Source organism: Hesperophylax consimilis, chromosome 22, assembly GCF_061612785.1.
Source record: "Hesperophylax consimilis isolate HC1 chromosome 22, BYU_Hcon_1.0, whole genome shotgun sequence".
Classification (NCBI taxonomy): domain Eukaryota; kingdom Metazoa; phylum Arthropoda; class Insecta; order Trichoptera; family Limnephilidae; genus Hesperophylax; species Hesperophylax consimilis.
This window is the reverse complement of record NC_142857.1, coordinates 20514180-20536701: the sequence shown is the minus strand read 5'-3', so window position 1 is coordinate 20536701 and position 22522 is coordinate 20514180. Positions and strand designations below refer to the sequence as shown.

Genomic DNA, 22522 nt, shown 5'->3' with positions numbered 1-22522 from the left:
CATATTAGATTACTTTTACTTTATTGCAAATATTTATGATCAGTATTTCAGTAATTTTTAGTAATGATATCAGTCGGTTTATCTTGTCAGGGCTTTTACCAGAGAGCAACTCCACAGACATAAATATCACAGCGGAGCATGTGTTAAAGAAACAGAATCTAAAAATTAAATACACTTTTGACAAAATAAGCAAGAAAGCAAAAGACAACAGGGCACTAACCTTGACCCCCTCGCAGAGGAAGCAGTCCCAGAGGCGCAGCAGGCAGTCCCAGGGAAGCGTGCGGGTGAGTGCACACAGGAACCACTCGGTGGCGTAGAGCGCGGGCTCAACGCGGTGCTTGTTAAGGTGGCGGTGCACGGCGGGCGCGGTACGGCGCAGCAGGGCGAACAGGATGTCGCCGTCACGCTGCAACACCTGGACAAAAATAATTTTATAGCAGGAAATCAATGTGACATCATAGAGAAAAAAAAAATTTAAATCACAGATCATTTGCAAATAGCGGTTACAGCAGTTTTGGTGGACAGGTAGCATGTCTAACAGATGACTGTTGGAATTCCTACATCAGAAGAAATAGAAAACTATGTATTCATTAAGAGTGTGTATGGTCACCTCCAGGCCAGGGTTGTAGTAGCCGGCCAGGTACTTATCGGAGATGCTGACCAGGCACCAGAAGGCCTGCACGGCGGGCATGTGCATGAGCAGGAAGGCGGCCACGGGGGCCTGTGCCTGGAAGTATCCCACCTTGGGGTTCAGCACCGAGTACGCCTTCAACACGGAGAGCAGTTCTTGCTGGCTGGAAAGATGAAAAAATACATTTATTAGTTAATGGCCAATCTTAAAGTCTGCATGCACACAACCTCACAAACACACTATTTAAACAGTTTAAGTTGTAGTCATGTAACTTAGATTCATAAGAAAACGGTGACTTGAAGACTTGTATAGAAACCATTATTATGTGTAAACTCTACAAATAACTGATATAATAGTCTTTTCAGCATGCTTTTTATGGCATCGAAATTACACAGACCAAGGACAAAATAACCTGCATAATTTGTAATTGCAATATTTTTGAGAATGTAATCTTTGTCATTGTCTTTTAATGATAATGCCGCACAAGATTCCCAACTAACATGAATATCATTGGAACATGACATTACTGATTAAGAAGTGTGGAACGAATAGTGGAATGAATTTTTGGATTATTATGCTATGTTGCACTTCCTCCTTCTTTAGCCAACGTTTCGAACAGCGCTGCAATGTCCATCATGAACATCTGTCCGGATGATGGACTCGTTGATCAAAATAATTATTAGGAAACCTGCTGGCACAGCGCATGTGTAAACTGTGCGCCTCGAGTTAAGTCACTTCTCCGTCGTGGGGCCTTCAAGGAACCAAGGGGGAGCGGACTCCTCCATCGTGGGGCCTACAAGGGAACCTAGGAATAGTGAAGAGGAGAGACGAAACCGTCTTCCATCGTAGGACCTTTAGGGAACCAAGTAGGAGTGGAGAGAAGAGACGAAGTCCTCTTCTGTCGTGGGGCCTTTTGGGAACTAAGGAGGAGTGGAGAGGAGAGACAAAGTCCCCTTCCCACGTGGGGCCTTCAGGGAACCAAGGAGGAGTGGAGAGGAGAGCTGAGGCCACCTCCTTGAACTCTTCCCTTGTGCGGCCTGCAGGGAACCAAAAGGGAGTGGAAAGGAGAAATGAGGCTCTCTTCTTTTGTGGGGATTCCTTCAGGGATTCAAGGGGGGTTGGAGAGGAGAGATTAGACCTGGGAAGACACATTGTGGAACCAGAAGACATAGCCACATATCCAATGACAATCCTGGTGAACTTTATAAAAGGCACCAGGTGACTGTTGAAGGAATCAGGTAAAATGGGAGATAGCACAATGGGCCTATGGCCTAAGTGCTCACAGGAACTATATGTAACCGTCTTCGCTCTATAAATAAATAAGTTTAGATTTGAGGAGTATTCTGCGTATAATGAATAATGAATTAAAATACGATTTGTGAAAAACACCAAATAATTATGATGACCTATTTATTTGTTCTCACACGGAATTTAACCCGCAAACTCCCAAAAAAGTCAAATGCATATACCACTATGCTTTGGATAATGATTTCAATTGAAGGTTCATCATCAAAATATTAAAATAGTGGGCTAGCATGAAATAAACATTTTATTAGAATATTTTGACTAGGCAAAACCAGTTATGTTATTAATTTGGGCAATAACCTGTTTGAAACTGGAATGTGCACAATGTAAAAATGAAGTAATAATATTGGATATAGACTCTTCACTTATAAAGGCATTAAATTTCAACAAACACGGCCACATATAGCATTCAACCCTTTCGGATCGTGTGTATATTTGAAAATATGTTTACTTATTACTTACTATCTAGAGAACAAAAATTGGCAGTTGTCATTTTCCAATTGCTATTATAACTGGCCTCATGCGGATTTTCTTAGATAGGATTTTAACTACTCGTTCGGGTGGTAACCATTTTTATATTTTGAAGAGTAATTTTTGTGTTTAGTGGACTGAATTTTTCTACCAATTTTTTAATATGTTTAGTTTTCATGTATATATTTTAATTGGTATACTTAATATTAAAGGACTTCTATGGTTCCTTACTATTATAGATAACTGGGGAGAAAGTAAGTTTAAAAAGCCACTAGTGCACAGTCACAACGGTCGCTTTACGGAAAACATTGGTTTGATCATTTCACTAATATATAATAAGCATGGAGGCCAGATGCTGGAATATTGTGTACTGGTGATATTTAATAAACTTAAAAATAACTTGGCACTTGAGGATAATGAGAAACCTAACACTAAAAACGTAAAAGGTGGATAATAAAAGAAAAATCAACTTATCTGTAAAGTTACTTTATTTAATTTTTTGATAACTTTTAATCCATAGACTATTGTTTCTTCTGATGTTAACACGGTACGAACAAAAAATTTCACATTTCTATGAATGTAATATTCTACTTTATATGTTTAATTATTAAGACAAAATGTTAAGGGAGAACCGGCAGACAAGCAGCCATGTGGCAGCTTCGCTGGACTACCTCTATTTTTTAAACTTAACCTGTTTTACACATGTATTATCATTAAATAAAAAATAAAATCTAATTTTTAACAATTGAACAAAATGTTTTATTTTTCGTATTTGTCATTTTATGTGAAACACGCCCTCTGGGACCAAATGTTCTTTCAAACGAAAGTAGCAAAAACTTCTAAACTACTCAAACACCAAAAATTTTCAATCAATTGTTGTCTCTACCAATTACTTGAAGCATCAAATTGTTCTATGGTTTTAATTCAGGTATGAAAGGGTTAAATGCAAATAAACATGACATACAAACATTCCAATTACATAATCTGTATGAGATATTATTATCAAAAGCTAGATAATATTATGCATAAGTAAAAAGATTTGAATAAATATTGGATGAAGTTTTATCAATTATGTGCCATCTGGTTTCGCCAAGGATTTGGATTGCTGTATATTGTTTTCATCTTCCCTTATCCATTAAACCTTATTCGGATTGCTGTATAGTATATTGTTTTCATCTTCCCTTATCCATTAAAACCTTATTCGGATTGCTGTTTAGTATATTGTTTTCATCTTCCCTAATCCATTAAAACCTTATTCGGATTGCTGTATAGTATATTGTTTTCATCTTCCCTAATCCATTAAACCTTATTCGGATTGCTGTATAGTATATTGTTTTCATCTTCCCTTATCCATTAAAACCTTATTCAGGCTTTGACTTTACATTTTTGTCCTATTTTTCATTGCTTTATTTATGTGTCAAAATGTAAAAGTGTTTCCGGAGACCAAACTGACATCTGCACTTTTAACTCCAATAAGCCGATAAATCACCTCCTTACCTCTAAGAGAGCAAGTTTTTGAGAGAAGAAAGTGTTCAAAGGAGTGAGATTTTTTACCTCAAAAATTGACATTAAAATAATTTTATTAATAAAATCAAACATTGTTCAAAAAACACATATATTGGTATAAATAGTTTAAAACAAAGTAGCTATCTGCGTCTGTCTGTTTGTACGCTTAGTTCTTCTAAAGAATGCAACAGGTTTTGATAGGGTTTTCACTATCATTTAGAGAATTTCTTCCGGAAGGTTTATGTATAAAATGCAAGCTTATTATTTTATAGAAAGTAGAAAAAATTCTCCGAGCAACGCCATGGACACGTCAGCTAGTATTGTTATAAAAATAACCGAATTAATCAGACATTAATAATAATATAAAATATATACAAATAATTATTAATAGGAGAATTCCTACAATTCGCCGTACGGTGTACGTCCATACTTCTTTACGTATATTATTTTACTGATATGGTACAGCCGTACTCTCCTAAAAGTTGAGTTTCACAATACAACCCTGAAAAATGGGGAAAATACCAATAAAGGTATCTTAATCATTAAGACTTCTCATCGTATAAAAATGTACAAAAAAGCAATAAAATAGATTAGCTTATGAGTAAGCACTTATAACCAGGTAAGTATGGTACTGTATATTATCTGCCTGTACAAAATATAAATAAATTAGAATAAAAACATATGTACATTGTAGAAATGTATAACATATTTGTACAGCGCCCTTGAGGTGATTTTGCACAAAAACGACGCTATACAAATTATCCAAATATTATTATTGAGGAAAATATAATAGGTTTATTAACTACTCGGGCTAATTTGTTCAGTTTTGGGAACAAACAGTTAGTACCCGTAGAGTCAATTTTGAACAACTAAGTTTGCATTTTGAACAACTATGGTCTCATGGAAAGCGTTGTCTTCCTTACCGTCATAGTTAGAAATATGAACTAAACGGCGTTAATCCTAGATAATTAATCGCTCGTCGAGGCGACGACGCGCTACTCGGCGAAATTCGAAATCACCTACTTCCCCCCGCTTCCCGACCTTGACACTTTCATTACCTTCCTAATTTGAGTAAACAGTGCAGCACGTGACGCGATTGCGGCCACACGCATACTAGGACGTGCCCAGTGACCATCTCGTCGTCCGCTGGACGAAAATTTAGTTATAACAACCATTTTTATTTTTAAGGTACGTATATTCATATATTATTATATTTATTTTTAATGTCGGCGAATCTTCTACAATAAACTCCGGTTCCATCTACGTCAAACGTGCGTAAAATTTGCTACCTGTGTCCATCCAAGGCACGGAGGATGACCAAACACCGTTGTACCAGATGTAGAGGGACTATTTGTGGTCCACATAATGTTGACATGTGTGGTCACTGTGTAGACTGATATTTTGATATTGATTTGTTTATTACAAACCTTACTTTTGTGCCATGTAACAAGTTCCTATCTTAATTAAATATTTTTGATTTATTTCTAGTGTTTTATTGCGTAGTCCACTCGACGAAAGTGTAGTTACAATGAAACAATGAAAACAGTTTAGTTATCTAGGGTAAAAAAGAGAAAACGCAAAGCTTTATATTCAAATATACAAGAACACCGAATAATTAAAATGTAAACCTCTATCAATCAAAAAGATCTGACGGCAATTTGAGAAAATTTTGTGAATTTTTTATAAATTATTTTTATACAAAATGACAAAAACCTGAGGTGGAAAAAACGTAAGTGTAGCCATTTTTAAAACTTTTTTTATGTTTGCATTCAAAATTTTAATATTTAAAATTTTTTATGTTTATTTATAATAATAAAATTTGAATGAATATTTCAACACCTTTCAAAAACAGTTCAGAAATACCCCTTTTATTTGGATTTTATTGAGAAGCAGAAATACACACAAATAATCCGACTTTCTGACAGCTCCTTTAAGAAATATAACGGTCAATATGTCAGAGGCCTGAAGGTTAAAGCTTTCTTTTGTTAGAGTGGAAATAAGTTTTGCAAAATAAAATAAAAAATTTTAATCAGTACCTAATAATTATTATAGATTTTCTACAATATGGTTCGTCAGTGGCTTGTATATCAGATTTTGTTAGTTCCAATTATGAAATTTAGGATATAAATATAAATTAAGGAACAGTCCGAATTATTGACAAATCAGTTAAAATTTTGAAAATGGCACATATAATTTTTATAAAATAGTAAGAACTGTCCTGCTAAAAGACACACAGAATGAAAAAAATCAAGAAAAATCAAACCTCACAAAACACCTAAATTGTGGATGACCTAGTCCCACTAGTTCTCTGCTGAAGCTATTTGAGACTAGTGCGGCATTCACATAAAAATAAATACAGCGCATTAATATTAAAAATTTGTATAGAAATAAATGTAGCCCAGAGATTTTATATCCATTCGACTTAATAACATAATAAACATGTATTAGATGAAATTATAAAAACAACTATAAACATCTGTTACGTCTTCATTTAACACTTCAGTTATAAAATTTGCTTACCTACATACTGAATATTTACAAATTTATGCATTCATTTGACACTGGGCAGATGTCTGTTTGAGTGTGGGCCAAATAAAATATATATAATTCACATGAAGCTTTATTTGAACTATGAGTAAATGTTTTAACAGATGTAGATACATTTAGATACGCATAATACTCTTTAAATGTGTTGATGAATCTATTCTGAAACATTGGAATGATGATACAAATCAAAGAAATGACTTAATTCAATGATAAATCTATGCCATTAAAACTGTTCAAGTAAATACACGCAATGTACAATAAATACATTTTACAGTAAATACATGCAATGTACAGTAAATACATATTTTTAGTAATATTTCACCAGCCACGAAACTAAAAAAATTAAAACTAACTAACTACATATCATGCCGTTTCTTTACGGAGGTAGGTAAAGAGGACTGACCGCAAAACTACTCGGTCTTGGCACACGCTCCTTGCTTCATTCGTATTCATACATAACTTATTCTGACTCTTGACATGGCCCGACTCAAGTTCATTTCATCGTTCCAAGTCTTCCTTGGGCATCCCTCACCTCTTCTACCAGTCATATTCGCATCATATATTAATTCTCCTTACACTCCTTTATTCGTTCATTCGCTTTACATGCCCAAACCATCTAGGCGTCCCTTTCTTAACTTTACTCATTATGCTTACATCAGCATTGTTTGCAAATCTCTACATTTCTCACATGATCATAGATGGGTTTACCACACACGCGCCTCAGGGATCTTATTTATACAGCATTCAGTCTACTTTCATCCTTCTTCATCCTGCCTCACTGCCATACATCAGAAATTTTTAATATTCCTATTTTGATACTGACAATTGATGGTCAAATTCAGATTCAGTCTATCACGGCTATTTTTATTTCTAACCGTTACGAGTTTCAGCCTACCACGGCCATTTTTAGACTGGCTTTGGTCTAAAAATAGCCGTGATAGACTGAATCTGAATTTGACCATCTATTTTGATACTGACAATTGATGGTCGAATTCAGATTCAGTCTATCACGGCTATTTTTAGACCAAAGCCAGTCTGAAAATGGCCGTGGTAGGCTGAAACTGGTAACGGTCAAAAATAAAAAAGTTCAAAATTGTTTAAATATCACTGTTTCGATTCTGAATGGTAATCTCTGATCAGAGCGATGCTGAGAGTATCTTCCTCTTAACTACTGATCCGGGTGTTATGATATTGATTGGAAAGTTTAATGAACCTTACAGGAACATTTTATAAAAAAATGTTTCACAAGTATTTTGCAGCTTATAGCTTCTACTGCAAACAAAGCTTGGTTCCATTGAATGAGAACAAAAAATCAGCTTCAGGATGTTAAAGATTTACATAATGATTAAAATAATCTTTTCACTGTTAATCACAAACGGATATGTAATAGGTAGCTATTCCCCACTGCGGTGTGACCATGTGACCCACATGAGAAACCTGACAAAAGATTAAAGTAATTTAATGTAAAGCAAAAGATTAAAATTATTTCCCCTACACAAATAGAACAGCTCAATGCCGTATTTCATATCAGTTACACGGTTTGAATTCATATAATTTTCTGAATTTAACTTACTATCACATCAACATTTTGTAAAACGACATCACTTATTGTTACGGTTGTAGATATGAACCTAATAAGAAATCTGGAATTAAAAATCTGAAAGAATAACATTAAATGGGATAGATAAATTAAGAATATTTACTTAGATATTCTTAAATGGCCTCACGAATCTGTCTTCATTCAATCAACATACTCCTCGATTCATCTGCATTCATACATACTGTTCTGTAATTCCAGCTTTTGACATGTCCCCGTTGAAGTTTACGATTTACTCAATTGTGCTGTATCTTCCTGTGGCTTCCCTACTACTTTTCTATCTATAATAATAATATAACATTTGTACAGCGTAGTTTTGTGTTATTTCACTTCAAGTGCTCCTCTATCCATTTGTGTTTTATATATTCTCCTGTCCACCTGCTCTAAATGTTCAAACCAACTATGCATACCTTTCTTAACCTTGTTCATTACACTTGCATTGACCTCCTTGCATTTTCCTCCTTCTCATGTTGTTGGGAAGTAAGAGCTTCATAGATGCACCCACAGATGACAGTGCATAGAGCTTGCGTGGAAGTCCGCAAGATGGAGCCAGCGGCCAGTAGTCGCCAGGGCCAGTGGTAAGGCTCTCAGAGAAACTTACTGTTTCAGATTCCAATTAGCCAGCTACTAGTTAAGTTGACTATCGAGTCACCTTTATAATATGCGGAGTATTAATAAATCCCTGATTAATCTAATAGAACCACTTATTTATTAACTCCTTCCAAGACGAGTTGGAGACCTGTTTGTACGAACACAACAAATTTGTAACACTATTGTACGTGATTTTACCACAGACATGCCTCACAGATCTCATTTCAACTGCAGTCAATCTACTTTCTAAATTTATTTGACAATAATTAGTGTAAAACAGTTCTAGGAAAATGCAACACAATTTGGAGAAATAGTGTCCTCACCATGCAATTATGCTAACTGATTAATTAATTTTACAATCACTCAAAAAAGCAGATTCAATCAGCCACTATTGTTAACCAGAATAGGATCTTATAACAATTTATAAGTAAAATTCTTTAATAATATTATATAAATTAATATTAGGTTCATTTTTACAGCGTCATTTTTGTGGGAGCTTACATAGCTATAAAATAACTTAAATCATCTGCAAAATAGACAATTTATGTCACAAAAATAAACTAATCTTATTAAAGTGACTTATTGCAGTCTTCCAGTGAGCAGCCGACAAGCACATTGTATTATTTTGTTGTGTCTACAAAAGCAACGGTTTGCACAGCAGAGATACCAGTTTCACATAGATAATACGGTTTGTTTGCACGAATATATCGCAATACGGCATGGTGCAATATTTCGAATACACTATGTGAATAGGAAACTTTCAACCATGTACGAGCGCAGATTGTTGAAAACTTACCAACATGGACATAAGATGAGTCACTGATGAAACTAACCAATCATCAGTTGGTTTTAGATCATTTCATTAGCTAAATAAGGATTAACAATAAGACATTAACGTTTTACATTAAAAAGAATGGACCACTTAATTGGATCGCTGTGTTCATTTGGTGAAACTATAAATTAATAATGCATTAATTCAGTTTTTTAATGGATTTAGCACTGAAGAGGCCCAACAAGGTGTAGCAGCACAAATGAAAAGGTGAGGAAGATTTGCAATTGCTATAAGGAACTACAAAGAAAAATATATATATACATATAGATCAACAAAAACTGATTCGGAAAATATAATTTTTATATATTGAAGACAATATTAGCGATTACTAAACGAAAATCTGAAACAAAAAAAGATATGGTCACTTCTAGGACTCAAACATAGGACCCTTGCCTTGCCGGGGCACCACTCTACCAACTGAGCTAATGGGACCCGTCTCCTTGGGTCATATTTAACTGTATCATACTTCACAAAAGAACTACCAACATTGTCTTCATTTTTCTCACTGCACATTTTTATTGGCAACTATCTTTATCGTGCCCCGGCAAGGCAAGGGTCCTAGGTTCGAGTCCTAGATGTGACCGTATCTTTTTCTGTTTCAGATGTTCGTTTAGGAATCGCTAATATTGTCTTCAATAATTAAATATTACAATTTGAGGTTTTACTCACTTAGTTATTCCAAAAAAATAAATATAATTTTTATTTTATATAATTATGCATAGAATTTATAAATCGTAAAATGAACAAAACACCATCACATTAAAATGCCTTGTTTTATTGGCGCGACTTAATCTGTTGATTCACGAATCATGAATTTCATTCTGGTTTTGTATTTTGAATATGTGTGTAGTTAAAAGATTTCATTGTTGTTTCAAAGTGTTGACGGAATTGAAATGTCGTTTAGGCGCCTATAATAATTTATATTTTAGAAAATCAATGATAGTTGTAGGTATATTATTACATAAAGGCAATTTTGAGGTTAGTGCCAAAATTACTACAGCGGCATTATAACACAATGAAATTGATATGGTAATTTACTTTTATAATATGTGTATATTAAAGGAAAAATTATTGAAATTATAATTAAATTTTAATAGAAAATATGTAGTTGAAACACCAAGGTGTAATCAAATTTGCAAGTACAATACAAGATAAATTTGTAGCAAACATTTATTAGATCACCTAAATTAAACTATTGTACTTCTGTCAAAATAATCCCCGCAGCAAAATGTAGTTGACATATGTGATAAAGGAGCATTTTTCTTATTGGTTAGTTTGATGGCATCACACCAATTTCTATGTAGTAATGCAGGTTTTGGAAGACTGAAGTTGATAATCAGGAGCAGTCATGGATGTAGTTTTGCACTTTGGTAGAGTACAATAACAGTAGTGAAGAGATGCTGACAATTTTCCTTTTGTTCCTCAATATCAAAAGCGGTTAAACTTAAGAATCTCGACTCTCGATGCTGCCATACAAAATACAATGCCTATTGAAACAAAAACGTATGCCTTTTGTGACTGATAATATCACATAGACAAACTACAGATTTTGGTGCGTTTTCGGGAGACATAAAAAATTAAAACTTTGAAAATTATTTTTACTATTAAAACTAACTAAAACAATAAAAAATATACTGGTATTTAAGTTAGGTCATTCATTATCTCGTATAAAATAAAGTCGCTCTGTTTCTCGTCTGTCTGTTTGTACGCTTAGTTCTTCTAAACTACGCAACTAATTCTGATAGGGTTTTCACTATTATTTAGAGAATTTCTTCCGAAAAGTTTATATATTTAATACATGAAAATCATATTAATAGAAAGTAGAGAAAAATTAATGTGTTGTAATCAAGTCGTAAAAAATATATTTTCTTACATTGCTAACACTGTCTAAACCTTAGGAGATGCATAAAAATAATGTACTACGTAATTGTATGTCTTAAAAAGGCATACAGAAAAGTCCGCAGTGGTATATGTATATATCCTAACAATGACCCCTAGCAACGCCGGGTACACGTCAGGTAGTTGATAATAAATAAAGGCTGGCAGTGAAGCAGTAAAAATTCTTGAGTGGTGAGCTGCGGCATCATGCACATGTAGATTTTTTTGTCCAGAATGTCTAAGTCAATGAAACTATTTTCAGCTTGTAACATTATTTTCACATGGAGCACGGAAATTTCTATTTAACTGTTAAAATAAGATCACAATAGTTAGAAGAAACACAGCTATCTTAGAAGTATAAGTTTGCAAAGATCAGGCTGAGAGGAATTTTGTTGAAACCTCTGTCCTACTGCTAAGAACTCCTTTGTAACCTCTCTTACTAATAAATACATCGTATATGAAAAAGAGGAAAAGTTACAACACAGTTTTTTACCAAAGTAAAATAATTTCTCTCGGGGGCCTATGCCATCTTTAGGGATGCTGTGTGGAGGGTGTTTGCGAGAAAAGCAAGAGCTATTAACTGAATGACATTATCAAATAATTTTTGTACAAATTCAACTTTATTCAATCAAAAATATTTATCTAAAACGAGAGTGTTTATCGTGTGGTCAAAAGTTGATTTTATTCAACGTAAATAAACAGAGTTGGTTAATTATTTGTTTAATGGCTAGATCAACAAAACACAAGCGTGGTTAGACACACCAAATAACTGCCCACCACACGAGTTGTCTATAAATAATAATTTCCCCCTCTGAATAGCACTTCTCCCTAAACCCATTAAACTATTAATAATACCAAATTCAACTCTTCTGACTCAATCCCAAGCTAAACTACTGTGTACCATTATATATTGCGATATGTTTCAGATCATAAACACATGAATAATACAGCTTGACATGCTTATCTCCGCAGACGGCTAAAATAGGAACTAACAACCCAATATTTTTTAACTACTTACTTTTTTCAATTCATGAAATCTACAATAGCGACCCTCACGTCTGCAGAGTTCGATGTGTCGGTCTGTAATATCTGACACCTTTTTCGAAAACGTTTGAAAAATACAAACAGACAATATTGGATTAATTATGGAAACTTAGACAGTTTCATACTGCTTTCAGAGGGCGAAACAGCTGTCACGCATAGTAATAATTACACAGCAAAACTTGTTTATAAATAACTGTTTTTTTTTTATAAATTGAATAATAATATTATTGAGTATATAAAAGAAAAAACAAAAATTAAAATGGAGTTCTACAAATTAAACTTGATAACAATAAATAAAGAAATAATGGTTACCAATGCTACTTTTGCGATTGACAGATGTCTTATCCAAGATCCTGTGATTCAGTATCAACTTTAATAATACCACTGCAAGGAAATGGTTTAACAACCAATTTATTCCTTAGGCAGTAGTCCCACAGGTTGGTAAAGAATCAACAAAAAAAAGACAGCCTTAAATAACCAAGCTAAATGAAAAAAAACATTAGGAAACTTATGCAAGCGTAGTAACTACCAATGAACTATATTATTTCCTATGTAGTGGTAATTTATTCAAAACTTCAGTTCACTTATGCAAAATGGAGCGCTCATTATTTGGTTGTGTATATAGGGACAATGAGTGTGTTGATTGACTGACTAGACTGCCAGGAGCACAGGAGGAACTGAGAGGCGGGGGGGGCTCTGAGAGGATCCCTTTCCTGTCCTTGTGTTAAATATTATATCAACGTCATTCATTTAGCATTGGAATCATTTTTATGAATCATATATAATATTTTTGTATTAACATTATAGGCAGTACTTCTGAACAAATATAGGTAAAAATAAACAGTAGATAATATTATTTACACTTTTTTTTGGTGGATTAATGGTTCAATTTCTAGATGCGACTGAATCTTTTTCTGTCTTTTCAATTATAAATCTTTCGTTTGAGAGTAGTTAATATTGTCTTCAAGATTAAATATTAAAATTTGGTTATTAAGTATTAAGATTAAATATTAAGGTTTTACACATTCATTTATTCCAATATAAAAATATTCATCCTAGACTTGTAGAAAAGTCAATAGATGTCGCACATGAAAATAAAAATGGATATGTTTATCTAAGACACTATCTTGTTTGCATTTAGTTCGGGTAGAATCTTGCAATCATACATAAAGACGGCAGCCAAAAAAATATGTGTATGAAGATAATGTTGGTAATGGCTCTCAGTTAGTTCAGTAGTCAGAGCGCTTCCCAGGCAAAGAAGAGTTCCTGGGTTCAATGCCTAGATGCAACCGAATCTTTTTCTGTTTCACATCTTTCGTTTTGAGAGTCATTAATATTGCCTTCATTGATTACATATTTTATGTTTGTGGCATTCATGGGTAGGGAAATAAAGGTATGGTTTTGTGTGTAACTCTAAAAAGCTGATTTCAGAGTTACCCAGTTGTAATAATTAACACGCTTTTAAATTATATTAAACTAGCACAGACCCTTGAAAAATCACAGGATATTATCATTTTAGGATTTGTGAAGCTGAAAGTATTAAAAAAAAATATTTGCCTCAGGATCAATGGCTTTCTTTCAGACGAAGAAATTTACCCTCTGAATGTTAATAAATTTGAAAAATTACGACATATATGCAATACGTTCATATTAATCAAACAAAAAATGCAGCATCACCAATGAAAAGGATAGCCATTCCAAAAATGTGTGTTTGAATGAAATAGCTGTATGAACGACCCGCTTAAGTATATGCATTGGACCTAGTTCAGTGAAACCAAGCACATTATAATAAAAATACTTGGATGATTTGTAAAGCGCCAATTTTTGTGAAAAATCACAACAAGGGAGTGTCCCAATAACGTAACTTCACTCTATCAATTCACCTAAGCATCTGTCAAAGAGTCAAACAAAAGAAATACACCTTTCAAATAAAGAATTATTGCTTCTTCAATAATCGCATAATGTATATTTGTATTTATATTAATTTTCAGTAAAAGTTGTATCCTGAACATGTCGATTAAATAGCTGTGTACACAAAGTATTTTATTTTTATTAAATGTAAGAATTATTAAATAATAAAATTATGCTGGTACATAGTTTTGACAAGTTGACTTAAGGGGCGGGGGTGGAGGGCTGCCACCTTTCGCCAAAAAGGCCCCCTTCTCTTAGGCACTGAGAGGCGGTTTTTCCTCCTTGCTTCAGGCAGTTCCTTGGAAACCTCTCCAGGCATTCCTCTCTTGTAATAATACACAATGCTTACAAAAAGAACGCAATTTAAATAATTAGAGCTTCGTGATAAAATTGTATCTATAAAATGAAAAATTTAACGATTGTCTAATATGATTTATAAAGTTCATTGAACTTGAATAATTTTATGCATTACACAGGAATATAATTTCAAATCATACACCGACAACCGAAATTGGTGAATAAAATTTTTTGTGCTGGCACTTAGATTATGCTTGAAAAAGAGGTAAAAAAAATATTTACAAATTTACACAACTTGTTTCAAATGTTAGATTTGAAGCCAGCTGTGCAATACAATAACAAAACTCGAACAGAACCTTTACAGAGCTTGAGAATTCACATAGAAATTTGATGAATAGTTCAAATTCTATGAAACAACCCGTCCTAAGTGAATAATCAGGAAAATAACGAAACTAATGCATTTTCCGGTAAAATTGGTAAAACAACAAGTCATTGAATAAAATTAATATTTAATCATTGAAGACAATATTAGCAATTCTCAAACGAAAATATAAAACAGAAAAAGATACAGTCGCATCTAGATTCCTGTTTCTGATTTTTCTGTTTCATTTAATATTTTTCTTACCTTTTCTATTTGCAAGAAAGACAAACATTCCCGGGTTATAAGCAGCCTGACAATTTTTGAATACCTTCTACTTTCATCATTGAAAATGTAAAACATTGCTTGTGTAATTATGGAGGACTTAGCAAGCAGAAGATTGACCCGCAATGTCTGGATGGGAAAATTCATAAAAAATAAGTCAACCTAACTAATTACTGAACCCATTCGGAATCTCTTAATGAATAATTAGATAAATATCCTGACCCTACGACCTTGCATTACTCGTAATGTTATAATTGTAATGTAATTGCACTAATGTGGTAAACCTGTTATTACAAAATAGTCAACGTGTTTGTGTGATATATAAGGACTTAGGAATTGTGTATGACACTCACTTAACATTTCACGCTCACATTGAAAAGATCGGTAAATCAGCTACAAGAATGTTAGGTTTTGTCATACACAATTCAAAAGAACTAACAAACCTTGCAATCATTAGGCTGCTTTACTTTAGCTTAGTGCGTAGCATTCTCGAGAGTGGATCTCAGGTATGGGGGCCAGAGGACACTGTCTACGTACTAATGGTCGAGAAAATACAAAAATTTTTTTTACGATACCTCTATATGAGAGAGTTTGGTTTTTACCCATGGCTGTTTCCAACAGCATTTATCTCGGGAATGCTGAATATCTGCAGCCTTAGTTCCAGACGGGACTTGGCATTATTGTTGATGGCTTACAAGCTTCTGAATGGTTTACTATCAATTCCAGACATTCTGTCAAAAATAGGACTTTATGTCCCGGATAATTTCACGAGAGGCCGCCAACACAGGCTTTTAATTCTTCCCAGGTCCAGAACTAACTTACCAATGGTGATGCCCCTGGGAAGACTCACTAGGTTAATTAACTCCCTTCCAGCTTACTTGGATATTTTCCATATGTCCTACAACGACTTTAAGCGCGAAATATTGTATTTGTTCTAACTGTATACTTAAGTATAAATTTTTTTCCATATTTTGTTTACCGCTTTTGCATATGTTTTAACTGTATACTTATGTATAAAATTTTCTTCCATAATTTGTTTACCGCTTTTGCAATGTATTGGTTTTTGTACTGTTTTTGCAAATAAATAAATAAACCATTAATGAGAATAACATTGGTTGACACTATAGCTATTTAAATTTCCTAGATAAATTGGTCAAGATATTATTCAATTTCGTTTGACAAATTAAATAATTAAGTATGCTATTCGTATGGCATGACTTAGTACAGGGTTTTCCAATAAGCGGTGTTATTTTGAATAGCCCGCTATTTCGGTAGATGTTACTTTTGAAGCTGTCATTTTTTGACATTTGACAAGTAGAAACTACGCCATTAATAAAAATGGAACGATACACGCTTCAACAACGCATTGAAATTATTAAAATTCACTTGAGTGAATCAAATGCAAATCATCTTGAGTGATGAGGCCCATTTCCACCTCGGTGGCTTCGTCAAAAAGCAAAATTGTTGCATCTGGGGCTAGGAAAACCCAAGAGTTATTGTTGAAAAGCCTCTCTATCCTCAATGTGTGACTTTTTGGTGCGGTTTATGGTCAGGCGGAGTCATTGGACCTTACTTTTTTGAAAATGAGGCTGGAGCAACAGTTACGGTGAATGGATTGCGCTATCGAGAGATGATTAATGATTTTTTATGGCCAGAATTGGATGGTATTGATCTGGACAACGTTTACTTTCAACAAGACGGCGCTACGTTCCACACAAGCAACGAAACCATTGATCTTTTACGATTGAATATCAAAATAACACCTCTTATTGGAAAACCCTGTACATAACATAGGTAAAAATAATTTTAAACTATATTATATAGATGTCATCTGTGAGAGGTAAAAACAGTTATTTTTTTTAAAAACAGTTCCATCTGTTGGACGTAAAAGCAATACGCGCTATTGTTTCTTTATCTGCACAGACAGACTGAGCCACAGCAACGCATGGCAGGGTACAGCTAGTAAAGAATAAACATATATAAAAAATTTAAACAGTTGTAAGTTGTAAGAAACAAGTATAAAACTTATTGATCAATTAAGGCTGCTGTCCCACGGGTCAGTAATCGGTGCTGTAAGACCCTGTGGAGAAAATGAAGTTCGTAATGGTAAGGTAACTATCTGCAGATCAGTTCAGTGTGGAACTTTTCTGCGAAGGGTCTTGCAGGATTTGGTTTATGTGGATTGCCTACCGACCAGTGGGGTGACGGGTTTAGTTAATTAATAGGTTACAGTAAGGGCCTGTTCCCACTTCCGTTTTAAAAACGGAGGCGGGTCCCGTTTTAAAAACGGATGCCCTAGTGGCTGTAGTGGATGTATGGAGCTGTTCACACTTGTCCGACACGATTTTAAAACGGATCCGACATTTTTTGTCGGATGGATTGCCAGCGCAGCGCGTCCGTTTTCAAATCGTGTCGGAACACGCTCGCTCATAGTGTTGTATGGAGCTGTTCACACTTGTCGTCCAGTCGTTCCGGCAGAGTCCCCGCCAAACCCCGACCCCTCCCCGCCCGCTCACAGTCGCAAGGAAGCAGGCACGCTGCGTGCTTGTATTTGGTTATTTTGTTAAGTAAATAAATCAAAACTACAATAATGGATAAGGAAATAAATCCCGAAAATTTAATACCACTGTTCGAAGAAAGAGTATGGTAATATTTTATCTTTAACTAAATAAAAACAGAACACTTGGTGTACACAACTTTTGTACATCAAAATTTTAATTTTAATTTTTTTATGTTTACTTTTTTTAAATTTTAAAGCTTTAATGAGATACACGGAAGAGCGTATTAGTTAAATAAACACATAATAAAAAATATTTGAGTTGTTATTGTTTTCTTACTTTAAAATATCGATAGCCTTTCTTCAGGACAAATGCACTTTCTCAATTTTGTATTTTGATATGTTAAGCTCTCTGAAACTCATTCCAGTAGATGGTTAAAGGAAGTGATAAATATTCTCTTAAGCCATTAAGCGCCCTTGAGGTGATTTTTCATGGTGAAAACGGCGCTATATAAATAATCCAATCATTATTATTCTAAAATAATTAAAGAACTTTAGTTCATCACTTCTCAACTCACCAATTAACACTTGGAAAATTCCTACAGAAAATCATTCGGCTATGATTGGGTGTACCCAAAATTTTCTTTTCACTTTTTTCCTTCTTTTTAATAAGTACCACATGACAACAAGAGCTTCATCGTCGTCCATTGCGCACCATTACTGAAGAATGAGCAAATAACATGTTTTTGTTGAATCGACAATTATTTTTTTTCATGTTTTCAGCAATTAAATTACAATTATTATCACTTTTGATAAACATAAGCGATTAACTATGAATATTCATATTTTTCCGATTTTAAATCGCTTATTCTGAGATGTGTATTTACTACACAGCACCGGAACGCGTGGATTTTTTTAGAACAGTAAGGGAAAGGTTAAGAGCTATGCAGCTTTGAAATGTGCAGTTAACAAAAACTAAAATAAGACACCATATTTTTAGCTATGGTTATTCAATGAGAAAAAAAAAACAGAAACTACTATGTAGATCTTAGTTATCAAACATAGAATTTGGTTAGAATTATCATGTTTTAAAGGTGTTTTGAGGTCATTCTAGTAAAATGTTATAACGGCCATGGGGTGATTTTTCACGAAAACCGGTGCTAAATGAAAATAAACAATAAACCATTGTTTGTTATAAGCGATCTCCTAATTAGCTATATCTCTGTGAAATGAGTATTTTGTCCAACAAATAAAGAACATGAGAGCGCTTGTATTGTTATGTGATACAATAATATCATACAATAAATTAGCAGTGCATCATAGTAACAAACGTATGTAATACAATATTGAAAAACAATGGAAAATATGTGGGAAATTTTATACTAGATTACATAGAATTCAAAAATGACAAAATTCGAGGAATAGGTGTTTACATATTAAACAATGATAATTGTTATCAGATACATACATAGTAATAAATGTTTTAGTAATGACAAATATTATAGTATTTTGTGGTTAGGTCTTGAAAATATTATTGAATACTACTCCGTAACCCGTCATCTAAACCCCATTCCAATTCAGATGAGTAAAATCCATAAAAATGGATCATCTGCTAATAGGTATGTATTAAATAATGATAATACTGTTATCAGATAATAATTGTAATAAATATTTTAATGATGACAAATTTTATGGTATGTGGTTAGTTCTTGTAAATATTGTGGAATACCACTCCGTTAGACAGTTCGAAGAACTTAGAAACCTCAGTTCTTATGAGTAAAACCAATAACTGTTGTTAAAAAAAAAACTGAACTTTCCGGTTAGTGTTTTCAATGTCTACATTTATTCAGTAATTGTAATTTTGCCATAGATTTGGTATCTGGAATGTGGAAGTTATAAATATTAAATGGTCTTAAAACACATGCATGCTTCGTCCATACTGTTCTAAAAGAAAGTGAATGACCCAAGAAAAGAATTTAGAACATTAGATTAAAGATTAACGGAAAACAATTGTAGGGAAATAAAATAGGCATTTTATTTCAACACTTCATAATATAATATTTTATTTTAACATGCAAAGGCAGAATTTTTTCCTGATGGCAATTTCGTGCAACCAACAAGGAATGAATAACGTAGCATTTTCAGTTGTTATCACAATAGCACTAGTCAATGAACAAACAAATTAGCATTCTGAACTCACACCAACTCCCACAGATGGCAAAGAGAACACTCCAGCCTCAAGAGTTGAAGTCACATTGCCGTTTGGAAGCTGATCAGTAATTACATAATTGTTTATTAAAAAAATTGTACTAACCCTGGCCCCTCTTCGCTGACAAACATCTCATGATACGGAAACTGTCTGTGAAGGTCCTTCTTGATATCCTCCACACATTTAGGATCGGCAGTCTCCTGCAGCAGCTGCTCATAGAGGCGGGGATGGCGCTCCATGAGCAGCTGGCCCCCGCACAAGTAGAGCCAAGCGCGGGGGCGCACGGAGGCAGGGATGCCCTTGCGGCAGCGCTCACGCACCTTGCGGTAGTTGCGCGTCATGAACGTCTCCCAGTGATTGAGCATGCGGATCCACTTCTGCTCGCGCCGGAGGATGGTTGCCGGCGACACGGTCTGCTTGCTGCGAACAAATTTAAGGTTACTTTAGTCTGAATATAATAAAAGGTAACTTAGAGGAAAGTATTGCACAATAAGAGTCATAACTAGATTACAAATAAAAGGTAACTTAGACGGGAAGTATTGCACAATAAGAGTCATAACTAGATTACAAATAAAAGGTAACTTAGACGGGAAGTATTGCACAATAAGAGTCATAACTAGATTACAAATAAAAGGTAACTTAGACGGGAAGTATTGCACAATAAGAGTCATAACTAGATTACAAATAAAAGGTAACTTAGACGGGAAGTATTGCACAATAAGAGTCATAACTAGATTACAAATAAAAGGTAACTTAGACGGGAAGTATTGCACAATAAGAGTCATAACTAGATTACAAATAAAAGGTAACTTAGACGGGAAGTATTGCACAATAAGAGTCATAACTAGATTACAAATAAAAGGTAACTTAGACGGGAAGTATTGCACAATAAGAGTCATAACTAGATTACAAATAAAAGGTAACTTAGACGGGAAGTATTGCACAATAAGAGTCATAACTAGATTACAAATAAAAGGTAACTTAGACGGGAAGTATTGCACAATAAGAGTCATAACTAGATTACAAATAAAAGGTAACTTAGACGGGAAGTATTGCACAATAAGAGTCATAACTAGATTACAAATAAAAGGTAACTTAGACGGGAAGTATTGCACAATAAGAGTCATAACTAGATTACAAATAAAAGGTAACTTAGACGGGAAGTATTGCACAATAAGAGTCATAACTAGATTACAAATAAAAGGTAACTTAGATGGGAAGTATTGCACAATAAGAGTCATTACTAGATTATAAATAATTCTGACAATACTTGAATTCATCGAACTACCATAATTATAAGCGACAAATGTTGCTTGCAATGATGGAGGACTTAGTAAAGGACCTAATCCGCGAAGCCTGGATGTGAATTAGATGATCATTAATTATCATCCAATTGAAATGTGTTTGCATGCCTTAATAGAATTATAAAATAAACTCTTAGGCTATAACACATATACAGTACTCTATCAGTAATCCGTGCCGCTCCATTATCCGACAACTACTTTAATCCGCCATTATTTTTACGATTTGAAAGTTCAAAATCACGCTCTACAAATTGCCAGTATTTGTAAGTCGAATTCAGTAATACGCTGCATGCCTAGATTCGAACTAAATGATCCCGATGAGGATATCATCATATCATATCTACTTGTTACAACAACAAAAAAGATAATGATTAATAATAAGTGATCATCGGTTTGACCCTACCGCTTTATATAAACGCAGAAAAATTTCTGATGCCCTATTCTTATACAAAATCGTGAACAATCTTGTTGATTCATCATATCTGTTAGAAAAGATTGCATTTCGTTGCCCTGAACACAACACCAGATCGAACGACTTATTTAGAACACCATACTGTAAAGCCAAATATGCGCAAAACTCTTTAATACGACGTATCTGTAAAACTCACAATGCCTCTAGAGATGTAGAGCATTTTCAACTGTAACTTGAGAACATATAAAATGCAACTTACTAAACTGATAACTTAATTTTTTATTTTGTGAAATAATCCTATCATCTTAGTTTATTTTATTGTTTTTATTATAATCATGCGAAAAGTGTATTACTACTAACTGTCTTTAATTGTTTTTATAACATTTTGTAATTCCTTATAATGTTAATTCTTTATATTTCTTTGTCATTTATAAATAATTGCTGTTTATGCTAAATATATAAATGACTGTTTCCTAAAAAATCAAATAATAATAATAAAACACTTTTTTTTTTTATCATCATAATAGTAACATTAAATGATCCAAAATGGTGAGGTTTATGGAAATAATTTGTAACGATAATCTTCCACAATTGTTGTAAATTAGTCATTTTCCTAGCTGTATATTATTTGACGCAGGCGAGGATAATCTTATCAGTGTTTTATGCAGCTGTTGTGAAAAACAGGAAACATTTTATGGGAGTCACATCGGACCTTGATAGCTGATCAATGGATTGACAAACAAACAACAGACTAACTATCTATTCCATTTAATACATTCGATGCCGGCTATTCTTTTCTTGTTTTTTCATCCAGTTAAAGCTACGTGAACCAGCGTACATATTCAAC

The 22522-nt window shown here is 33.9% G+C and overlaps 1 protein-coding gene across 1 annotated transcript in view; it reads right to left on the bottom strand.

Moving 5' to 3' along the window:
• The window catches only part of wkd (TBC1 domain family member whacked), a 37468-nt gene that overhangs the window by 7291 nt on the left and 7655 nt on the right, over nucleotides 1-22522 (bottom strand). Inside the window, exons 2-4 of the mRNA XM_089644881.1 lie at nucleotides 20065-20379; nucleotides 611-794; nucleotides 221-415 (exon numbers count right to left, since the gene is read on the bottom strand). Of these exons, the coding sequence (XP_089501007.1) occupies nucleotides 221-415; nucleotides 611-794; nucleotides 20065-20379 (694 nt within the window). The remainder of the gene's footprint in view (nucleotides 1-220; nucleotides 416-610; nucleotides 795-20064; nucleotides 20380-22522) is intronic.